The following is a 12,683-nucleotide window of genomic DNA, read 5'->3' on the forward strand; positions in this document are numbered from 1 at the left end:
TATGGATTAAGCTATGTCACCATTAATCAGGATACATTTGAACACTGTGTTTTATCAAAATGCTCCACGTCCACACAAGCGTTTTCCAAAAGTTGCTCATCCACACTGAAAATGCTTAGATCCCTCTACTGCGCATATGTACAACATAATAAAAGCTCACAAGATGATCCCGATAGAGGAGAGAGAACAGTCCATCATTTATTAGTAAAATATCCCACCAATCACTGTGTCTAACTCAACCTCCTATGGTCAATTGTTATGTTTTGCCGTTGGACAGCAGTGAGTATATTTTCTGTCATCTTTGCAGTAATGTAATATGAATTCTACAAACGAACATTTCTCTTTAGCACCACTAATAAAAGTGCATAGCAGGCACAACAATGCCGATATAACCATAGACCTTATGGGCCCTATTTTACTGATCTAAGCTCATGGTCTAAAGCGCCGGGCGCCTGTGCACTTAGTGTGCGTCCGAATTGACTTTTGCTAGCATAACAATGGGAAAAATGGTCGGCGCTCCCAGCGCATGGTCTAAAAGGGTTGTCCCTGTTTTGTAATGAGTAATGGGAGTGTTTCGGGCGCAACGTGAAATAAACCAATCAGAGTCTCATCTCCCATTCCCTTTTTTTACATGACTGAATTTGATAGTGGAAAGACCGAACACATCTCACGTCTACAGTGGACACGTGTTGTGTCTACTCTGAGGAGCATGTTCAGAATAATCAATCCAATTAATTTGTCATCAACAATCATCATGACTATCCCATCAGCAAGAGAGGAATATAGGCACTTAGTCAACTCACCTACATTCCTTGACAGTTTCAGGATCCCTCCACCACCATGGCACCTCACTCTCGGCTTGTTCCTTCCACGGCCAGGAATACGGGGGGGTTCAGGCTGAATACCAAGCCCGGAGCCCTCTCCTCGGACAGCAAGTCCAAGGAGCAAAGGCCATTGCACACTGAGTACGAAATTTTCGTATGCGCATTTTCGTGTTCGTCAGCCTAAAAATTCGTCACGCACAAAAACCTTGCACACTGAGTCCGTTGCATATTTATTAAACCTTTGCGGAAAAAAAACGCAAAAATACCAAATGGATTCGTCAAGCAGTGAGGATGATTTTGTTGCCCTCTCTCTGATTGAACAGAGAAGAAAGAGAAAATATTGCGTGGGTCCATCCAATCCTGAAATTGCGCCGAGAGGAAGGAGAGTTTCCCCTCCTTATCAAGGAGTTGCGAATTTATCCAGAGCGATTGAAAATTTACTTCAGATTGTCAGTGGGACAGTTTGATTCTGGAGCCACATATTAAAAACAAGACCACCAATTTCCGTGAACCAATCGATTCTGAACAGAGACTGGCATTATGTCTAAGGTATGGAGACACACTGGGAAGACAGAACAGATGTATAGGCTGTTATATATTGTGCCCAAATAATACCTTAGTTATCGAATTGGCTGCTCAATCACACCTTAATCGATCCGAAATTCCAATCTGATTGAATTAGGGGAGGTTTATTCCTTTCATAATCCAATCGAGAGCAGAGAACATAAACACTTGATCGAATTGAAAACCGAAACTGAAAGCACTGTGCATATGTGCAATAATGTGTGGAACGAGCTCTCCCAGCCCTTAAGTTCAGGAAGTAGTGCAGCTGTGCATAAAGCCAATTGTCAAAAAAAAAAAAAACTCTCAAAATGCTGGCTGTGGATGCAAAAAACGCAGAAAATCGAACCCGATCCGAATTTTTTTATGACGGACGAAAGTTTCAGAGGCGGTCTGCAAACGTGATCCACATAACATGAGGTCGAATTTTTTTTAACGTGCGAAAATTTCTGACTCTGTGTGCAATGGCCTTAAGTGTAAATTTGTGAAATAACAAGAAAAGTAATATTGCGCCATTGACTTTAGACCAGGTTTCAGTTGGTCAATGTTTCAGTCTATTTCAGTTCCGCAATGCTCCTGAACACACCTCGTTTTCAGACCAGCAGCCCATGGGCCACAAATTTAAACAATTTAAACAACATGGCGCAAGACGTGAAAATGAAAACTGCGTCAAGCCGAAACTAGCCAAAAATTGTGCCAGGTGTATGATAACGCCCAAAGGGTACAATATCGGTCACATGACTAAACATCTTCTTGTCATCACATTCAAATACCTCCCTTTTCACAGTCCACACTACAACCAAGTGGCAACATTTCTAATCTGAAAGATGAAGCCTACCCGGAAGTGTGAAAAACTGCAATACATCTCAAATCCGCTAGAGGCCGGTCCCAAATGGGAGCAAATATCCATAGACGTCATGTTAAAATATCCGTTTTCACAGCATAAATTCATATGTTTACAGTTTGGTCCAATGGACTTTTATTGTAATCTTCAATATGTTCCACGTGCCTGACAACTGTGAGGGGGTGAATTTTTTTCTAACTCGTTAGTTTAGATCATATTTGGATATAAAATGTATGACAAATAAGGGCGGTTAACTTTGATTGACAGCTGATAACGGGCTGCGCCGAGTGAATTTGACGTCTCGGCCATGATCTGACACAACACATCATACCACCTCTGTATCCTTTCTGAAACTTTTGTATTTTGTATTTCCCAAGATTTTGGGTGACCGCCATATTTTTTACAGTCTATGACTACAAAACCACTTGGGAGACACAAAAAGCGCTGTCTTCGTTGATGCCAAAACAGAAAAAAAAGATGCGTTTCCGGACAAAAACATTAGTGTGGACAAGGCCTTAGTTTTACATTCTCTTCGTGAACTTTTTGAAGCATGGACTGTCATTGGACGGACAGAAATCTCAAATATCTTCATTGGCGTTTGAACGAAAGTCTTACAGGTTTGGAACAACATGAGGGTGAGTAAATGATGTCAGATGTTTCATTTTTGGGCGAACTAACCCTTTACACTGTGACTCTGTGGTGCTTTCAAACCATTGATCTGTTTGTTTGAGCTTCACAACCAACTCCACACAATGATGATGCAGTCAGTACCTTTAAGGGTGTAGTATGTGCATAAGAAAATAGTGACATGTTTACCACATACCACAGACCCCCTAGCATTAGCATCTAGATCAATTCATCATTTAGAATCATATATATATATATATAAAAAAAAAACACTGGCAGTTTTTTGTTTGCTTGTTTACTTTGCAAACTCCTCTATTTTGTTGTGCGAGGTGTTATGGGAATTTCGGCTGAAAAGGCATAGGGTTTAACTTATAGACGCTTTTTTTCTCATACAGTACATATGCAGACCCAGATAGCAAACTGACATTGAATCAACGTGGAAATCTGACATCGAAACAACGTTGATCTGACATTGTTTTGCTCATCGAATTAACGTTGAACCAACGTCAGACGCGTCATTCTTTCAAAACTAACGGAAAATCAACTTGAAATCAACGCGTTGTTTCAACGTTATGAAAGCAAACCAATTTTCGATTTCATTTAGCTTTGAAGAATGCCGCGTCTGACGTTGGTTCAACGTTAATTCGATGAGCAAAATCAACGTTGTTTCAATGTCACGAGAGACGTCGTTTCCACGTTGATTCAATGTCAGTTTGCTGTCTGGGGAAGGTTTGCTACTTGTTAGATAATAAAACCATCTGCAAAAGCGCTCCGCTTCTGTACACATACGTACATCTTCTTTTACGATCCAGAGAGCTGATACACTGGGATGAAGTCATTTCTGTTTGTGTTACTGTTGAGTTTGAGTTCAAATAATGCTTTTATTTTCCAGTACTACTACTCCATTAAGGATATATCAGTGGGAGGCATGTGCATCTGCTATGGTCACGCTAAGGCCTGCCCTCTCAACACAGACACCAAGGTTTGTCATCTAAAGCTGAAGAATTAACATCCTAAAATGAGTTCCTGTGTGCACTTTTAATTAGGTTTATTGCTTGAGCTTTGTTAATTAGAAACGAATCACTTTTGGCCTTTATGAACCATGCACTCACAGCAGTTTAAAAAAAAATCAATAACTAGATAGTTGCTTTTGTGCCTGATATGAACATAATTTTGTGGTGTGTGTCCTCATATTTGTCTTCAAAACGTCAATGAAGGTTTAGTTTTTCTCTGTTCAGCTGACTTTATCAAAATAAACAAGTTTGACAAATAAAGATTAAATACATAAATGTTTGTGTAGGTATCATTTTAAACACTGGTCATCTGTTTTTGGAAATACACAGTGTAAATCCCAATTAAAGTTGAGTTTTAATTGTTGAGGCATTCTCAATGCCTTCTGAATGGCTCACAGTTGCTTTGATTGACTGTTTGGTTTTTAATGTCAGAAATTTAGCTGTGAGTGTGAACACAACACTTGTGGGGAGAGCTGTGACCGCTGTTGCCCTGGTTACAACCAGAAACCCTGGATGGCGGGAACCTTCCTCACGCGCCACGTCTGTGAAAGTAAGAGGCCCAGAAATGAGCATGCTGGATTACTGATCATTAGGAGCATCAGTCCATGTTATATTGCATCTTATTCACGTTATAGTCACACTATGTAAAAGTTAATACATAGTAATGAAAATTATGCAACAGTTTTTGTTTTTTTTCAAGAGACACTGTGAAGTCATTGAATCATTCCCTCAACCGATTTGTTAAAACATTCAGGAACAAAACACTGCTAATGTGTGTTGTCAATGTGACTGTGTCTGAGTTTGGAATCATTTTTAGAAATGGACAAATTAATCAGCAACATTGTGTCTTATACATAAGTTACTCAATTAAACATGTAAGCAATAAGTTACGAGAGTCGTGAATAAGCATGACGCGAAGCAGAGTAACCCCTTCAGCCGTTACTTATTCACGATACAGCACTTGCCTCGAGTACCTTATTGCTTTTATAAAACGGTTGCCACACAATATTAAAGTAAAAAACAATCTATTAGTGCAACTTTCTTGAAGTAAAATCACTAAAAGCCTTCCTTCCGCTAGAAAAAATAGTCCCTGAGCGTGAACAGCAACAACGCTCCAATGTGTAACATGCATGAAAGTTCAAATAAAAACAACATTGGAACCGCAGTGTTGCGCAGCGATCAATAGAACCGTTGCATAGACATATACACTAGACCTCACCTTGGATACGGCAGTTCATTGGAACGAATGCGTCAATAGAGCCGCCATCTTGAAACAGGGGAGCCCCTCCACTTTAATGCATCTGCGTCAATGTAGTAGACACAGTAAATCACCATTAATCATCATGAATGCGATTTTTCTTGTTTTTTTGGTTTGTATTTGGACATGTATTTATCATTGATTACAGAAAGAATTTTTTTTTTTTTTAAACATTCTTCCTAGTTCAGATTTCATCCGTGAACATCATACGTTGCACAAAAGTCCTCCACCATCAATGAATTCGAAGTAAAAGCAGAGATAGCAGCGTTACCTAGCTACTTCCGATGACAAGACCCCTGTTCCAAGATGGCGGCGGTTTTGACGCATGCTTAGAACCCCAAGGTGAGGTCTAGTGTATATGTCTATGGAACCGTTGGGTGAAGCGTCATAGCCGTGTGTTATCGTGAATAAAGCACAGCTCTTGACCAATCAGAATCAAAGATTCGAACTAACCGTTTTATAAATTGTATTAAAGCAACATCACTCAAACTTCTTGTTACTACAGTAACTTCTCAGATATGGCCCAAGTTCCTACTATTGCTACTAGTTTTCACAGGATATTTGTGAATTAGTAAGAGATTTGGACATCTATTTTGGACTAGAAATGGCAGATTCTGAATTTATGGTGTAAGAAATAAGAAGGGACTCTGTTTTTGTTGTTCATTGACCTGATTTATCAGCATGTCTGTGATTACTTAATTACACAACCTTTCATTAACACGTCTTATTATAATGAGAAATACATTTTATTTGGATTCTTCCATTATAAGGTCAATCCCAGTGATTCGTGCAATGAACAGGATCCTCAGGGAAGACTCAATGTAAAGCTTGACTGGAAGTCGCTATGCATACGTGTGTCTGCTAAATGAGTAAACGTCCATATTGTGGTGGAAATATTACTCTGTATTAGCTTCACATTTCTTATTCCTACTGTGGTGCTGTTGGTGTGATTATTAGCACACATGGTACCAACCATAGATAATAAAAGCTATCTCAGATAGCAAACTGACATTGAATCAACGTGGAAACATGACATCGAAACAACGTTGATCCGACATTGTTTTGCTCATCGAATTAACGTTGAACCAACGTCAGACGTCAACGTCATTCTTTCAAAACTAACGGAAAATCAACTTGAAATCAACGTTGTTTCATGAAAGCAAACCAATTTTCGATTTTCATTTAGCTTTGAAGAATGCCGCGTCTGACGTTGGTTCAACGTTAATTCGATGAGCAAAACAATGCCAGATCAACGTTGTTTCGATGTCATGAGAGACGTCGTTTCCACGTTGATTCAATGTCAGTTTGCTGTCTGGGATATGTCTCGTTTGCACTGCTGGCCAATGGAGGTCAACATCCGCACCTGGCGGCCATCTTGTCACAGGCAGCTTGCTCACTCGTAACATTATTTTAATGGTGCTTGTATTTTTAAAATAACCATAACTTGCTCAATTTTCGAACGATTTTCAAATGGTGAATAATGTAATGTAAAAAACCAAACCGTTTGTAAATCCGTCAAGATTTCACCGAGATAAGAGTATTTGTGTTCGTGCTGATCACTCATCTTACATCAGGAACCACAGAGCCCGCCAGAAAGCTTACCTGTGACAAGATGGCCGACGGTGATGACGATAGAGACTCCGCCGTAAGACATCTAGCCTTATTATGGATATCTATGGTACCAACATTCAACTCTTCCTCATGTGGTATTGCAGTATTTTAATTCGTCAGGAGGAGCAGGTTGTTAAACTGTACCGCTTTTCTTATGTTGTATCATTGTGTGATGTGTTTATTTGCCAGAGTGTAACTGCCACGGTAAATCAGAGGAATGTTATTATAATCAGACCGTGGCCGATGCTAAGCTGAGTTTGAACACTAATGGAGCCTATGAGGGGGGCGGAGTCTGCCTTGGTTGCTCTGACAACACAGGAGGAATTAACTGTCAATCATGCGTAGACGGATACTACAGACCAAGTGGGGTGAGTTTTCTCTGTTTCCTGTCTCAGAAATGGTTTGGTCCTCATTGTTCATATGCTACTTATGAAAGCAAATTTTTTCAGGGGCAAAACAAACATTGTGAAATTGACAGTGTGCTAAGCCCCAGCTCTTTAATTTTTAATGTTATGGAGGACATTTTTTATTCCTACTCCTACACATAAAAAGATGCTGGATTGTTTCCATGTCTGGGTTAAATATGGACAATACGCTGATTTCAAGCAAGAAATCGAAAGCACGGCTGTGAAATCAGCGTATAAAACAGCTTGAGAATAGAGTGTATAATATCTCTATAATATCTCATGTAGCATTACATTCACCTCAGGCATTTAGTGACGGTAGGTTAGTTCGCTAGAGAAATGAACACAAGCAAGAAGCATTTGGTATATATACTGTATATTTATATGCACTATTCGTCTATTCATTATATTTACTTAACCTGCCTGGTATAGACGTTCCCTTGGCGTCAATCGGCGCAACACTAGTTCCCTTGAAAGGGAACGCCTCAGTTATGACTGTAACCTCAGTTCCCTGAAGAGGGAACGAGACGTTGCGTCACCTGCCATATCTCCTACGTGCCTGTAAGCGACTTCTTCAGACCTTACGAAGCTGGGTTTGAACTGGCTTATATAGTTTCCTGGTTCATGACGTCACCTGCCTCTGACATCCCGTCACACCACTGGACTGATTTTACATGCGCTTCAATACATCATCGCGCGAAGCGTTCCCTTAGCGTCAGTCTACGCAGCGTCTCGTTCCCTCTTCAGGGAACCGGGGTTACAGTCGTAACCGAAGCGTTTTCCATGCTTTTAGACATTTTTCGTACAGTTCTGTGTTGAACTATTCAAACACACCGGACATTCAAAAACGTGCGCTGCCTTGCATTCAAGATAGTCTGAATATCTCTGTTAGAATGAGGCCTTACGCTACACTAGACTTGGGTTTCCATGGGTCATCAGCATCACTTTAAAGGCAAGTGTTTGTTTTCATATGTCCACAGGTGCGTCCAGACGAGCGCTGGCCCTGCAGACCCTGCTCCTGTGATATGAGAGGTTCACTTCACTCCGCGTGTGTTGCAGATGAGAGTCAGGCCACCAAAGGTACAACACAACTCAACTCAACTCTACAACACAATTCAACACAACTCAACTCAACTCTACAACACAACTCAACTCACAACACAACACAATTCAACACAACTCAACACAACTCAACTCAACTCAACTCTACAACACAACTCAACTCAACAACAAAACACAATTCAACACAACTCAACTCAACTCTACAACACAACTCAACTCACAACACAACACAACACAACTCAACTCTACAACACAACTCAACACAACAACTCAACACAGCACAACACAACTCAACACAACTCTACAACACAACTTAACTCACAACACAACTCAACTCGACTCAACTCTACAACACAACTCAACTCTACTCAACTCAACTCTACAACACAACTCAACTCAACAACTCAACAACTCAATTCAACAACACAACTCAATTTAACTCAACAACACAACTCAACACAACTCAACTCTACAACACAACACAACTCTACTCAACTCAACTCTACAACACAACTCAACTCAACAACTCAATTCAACAACACAACTCAATTCAACTCAACAACACAACACAACTCAACTCTACAACACAACACAATACAACTCAACTCAACAACACAACACAACTCAACTCGACTCAACTCTACAACACAACTCAACTCAACTCGACTCAACTCTACAACACAACTCAACTCAACACAACTCAACTCAACTCAACAACACAACTCAACTCAACACAACTCAACTCAACAACACAACACAACTCAACACAACTCAACTCTACAACACAACACAACTCTACTCAACTCTACAACACAACTCAACTCAACTCAACACAACTCAACTCAACTCAACAACACAACTCAACTCAACACAACTCAACTCTACAACACAACACAACTCAACACAACTCAACTCTACAACACAACACAACACAACTCAACTCAACAACTCAACACAACTCAACTCAACTCAACTCAACAACACAACACAACTCAACACAACTCAACTCTACAACACAACACAACTCTACTCAACTCAACTCTACAACACAACTCAACTCAACAACTCAATTCAACAACACAACTCAATTCAACTCAACAACACAACACAACTCAACTCTACAACACAACACAATACAACTCAACTCAACAACACAACACAACTCAACTCGACTCATCTCTACAACACAACTCAACTCAACTCGACTCAACTCTACAACACAACTCAACTCAACTCAACACAACTCAACTCAACTCAACTCAACAACACAACTCAACTCAACACAACTCAACTCAACAACACAACACAACTCAACACAACTCAACTCTACAACACAACACAACTCGACTCAACTCTACAACACAACTCAACTCAACTCAACACAACTCAACTCAACTCAACAACACAACTCAACTCAACTCAACACAACTCAACTCAACAACACAACACAACTCAACACAACTCAACTCAACTCAACACAACTCAACTCAACAACACAACACAACTCAACTCGACTCAACTCTACAACACAACTCAACTCAACTCAACACAACTCAACTCAACTCAACTCAACAACACAACTCAACTCAACACAACTCAACTCAACAACACAACTCAACACAACTCAACTCTACAACACAACACAACTCGACTCAACTCTACAACACAACTCAACTCAACTCAACACAACTCAACTCAACTCAACAACACAACACAACTCAACACAACTCAACTCTACAACACAACACAACTCAACTCAACACAACTCAACTCAACTCAACTCAACAACACAACTCAACTCAACACAACTCAACTCAACAACACAACACAACTCAACACAACTCAACTCTACAACACAACACAACTCGACTCAACTCTACAACACAACTCAACTCAACTCAACACAACTCAACTCAACTCAACAACACAACTCAACTCAACACAACTCAACTCAACAACACAACACAACTCAACACAACTCAACTCTACAACACAACACAACTCAACTCAACAACTCAACAACTCAACACAACTCAACTCAACTCAACTCAACTCAACAACACAACACAACTCAACACAACTCAACTCTACAACACAACACAACTCTACTCAACTCAACTCTACAACACAACTCAACTCAACAACTCAATTCAACAACACAACTCAATTCAACTCAACAACACAACACAACTCAACTCTACAACACAACACAATACAACTCAACTCAACAACACAACACAACTCAACTCGACTCAACTCTACAACACAACTCAACTCAACTCGACTCAACTCTACAACACAACTCAACTCAACTCAACACAACTCAACTCAACTCAACTCAACAACACAACTCAACTCAACTCAACAACACAACTCAACACAACTCAACACAACTCGACTCAACTCTACAACACAACTCAACTCGACTCAACTCTACAACTCAACTCAACTCAACAACACAACTCAACACAACTCAACAACACAACACAACTCGACTCAACTCTACAACACAACTCAACTCAACAACACAACACAACTCAACTCTACAACACAACACAATATAACTCAACTCAACAACACAACACAACTCAACTCTACAACACAATACAACTCAACAACACAACACAACTCAACTCGACTCAACTCTACAACACAACTCAACTCAACAACTCAACTCAACAACACAACACAACACAACTCAACTCAACTCAACTCAACTCAACTCAACTCTACAACACAATACAACTCAACACAACTCAACGACACGACTCGACGACACGACTCGACTCGACTCGACTCGACTCTACAACACAATACAACTCAACTCAACAACACAACACAACTCAACTCAACAACACAACAACTCAACAACACAACACTGTGTCCATGTGTCCATGTGTGTGCTTGTGTGTGTGTGTGTGTGTGTGTCCGTGTGTGTGTGTTGAGAGGTAGCTGTTGCAGTAATGCTGTTTTCTTGTCTGTGGCAGATTTGGCCGTGGGCTCGTGCATCTGTAAGCAGGGCTACACAGGTGAGAAGTGTGACAAGTGTGCGTTCGGATACACAGGATTCCCCGTGTGTGAGCGATGTGAATGCAGTAGTGAGGGCAGCGTTAACCAGGATCCTTGCCAGCTGCCCTGTGTGTGTAAGGTACGGCACATTTCACCATCGGCCTCACTCTGGTGCAGTAATACTACAACATAGGGTTGGACGCTACTACGAGTACATATATCATATACAGTATGAGTACATATATCATGGGAATGGTATTGAAATAGCAGACGATTTTTTTTTTTAGAAATGAATTACACTTTGTCTAATTTGATTATTTGGTATTATCTTAGAATAGATACTTGTATACTAATTATATTTTGCTTCTGAGTCTGTGGCAGCCCATATGGTCAAAAGTTAAACATTGTACTTGTGTAGAAAGTTATCTCATTACTCAGTAGCGGTTTTAGGCACGGGCGAACCGGGCAGTTGCCCGGGGCGGCATTTCTTCATGTCACATGGGGGGCGGCACGAGCAGTTAAAAACAAATCCTCTGTGCCACAAAGGTTTTCTATTTTTTATCATTTCGATTCAATTATTGGCAATGGCGCCCCTGCTTGCTGAGAATGAGCCGCTCACAGAACAGAAGCGATGTCAAGGGGGTATCCAGTTCACGTATCGCATCTTTTGCGCGCTCTAAGTCGTTATTTCAAATAGGCACATGGGAGGCGCGCTCATAAACTTTTCAGTATGGGATTGCACGTGCACCCAAACACTGGGTGTGTTTTTCTCTTCTCCGTAAGTAAATCTTTTAGCAGAGCTTCAGCAAGCGTTTTTCTGTGGTGGAAATACGTTAGCTACTAACACTTCTGTGTCGAATTGAATAGCAACGACAGCCATGGGGAAATCGGACCGAATTTTACTATTAATAATAAAAGATAAGCTACTGTGCATTATAAATGTCTGGAATGTATCTTTATTGACTCATTCTTTTTATAGAGATGATTTAAATGATTTTAAAAGATTTAAACCTTTTTTTAAGTTTAGTAGGTAACATAAAAGACTCCTTTAAAACAAATATTTAATGTTATTAACTTGGTGAATTGATTTCATTGCGTATTAGGCTTTTTGAACATTTTTTTTTGAACCGTGTGATCATTTTGGTCACTATATTCATGAAATGAAAATAATTTTCATAATGATCAACTTAAATGAACTTTAATTATGTGTTTTTACAGTAGCCTATAATATGCAAAGTACAATTTTCTATTTTCTAAATAATCTCTGATTCGCTCGAAGGTGGTCTTGCCCTGGGTGTAATTCAAAGTAGAACCGCCACTGTCATTACTTCTGAATTATGTGCTCTAGAAATGTACCCCTCTGATTCCTTCTGTCATGTTAAATTTGACGTACAATATGTATTGATTGGATTTTTTGATAAATGGTTTCATGGAGGTCAGTGTGATCCGTTGGGCTTGTAGGTTGTGGTT

General features: G+C 40.0%; 1 protein-coding gene across 4 annotated transcripts in view; it reads left to right on the forward strand.

Annotated features, from left to right (window-relative positions):
- Positions 1-12,683, forward strand: part of lama2 (laminin, alpha 2) — a 303,798-nt gene that overhangs the window by 77,912 nt on the left and 213,203 nt on the right. For all 4 annotated transcript variants that reach the window (XM_089118335.1, XM_089118333.1, XM_089118331.1 and 1 more), the window contains exons 6-10: positions 3,749-3,838; positions 4,302-4,419; positions 6,928-7,106; positions 8,123-8,222; positions 11,192-11,352. In XM_089118335.1, the coding sequence (XP_088974461.1) occupies positions 3,749-3,838; positions 4,302-4,419; positions 6,928-7,106; positions 8,123-8,222; positions 11,192-11,352 (648 nt within the window). The remainder of the gene's footprint in view (positions 1-3,748; positions 3,839-4,301; positions 4,420-6,927; positions 7,107-8,122; positions 8,223-11,191; positions 11,353-12,683) is intronic.

Source organism: Pimephales promelas, chromosome 13 (genome assembly GCF_988280905.1).
Source record: "Pimephales promelas chromosome 13, fPimPro1.hap1.1, whole genome shotgun sequence".
Classification (NCBI taxonomy): Eukaryota; Metazoa; Chordata; class Actinopteri; order Cypriniformes; family Leuciscidae; genus Pimephales; species Pimephales promelas.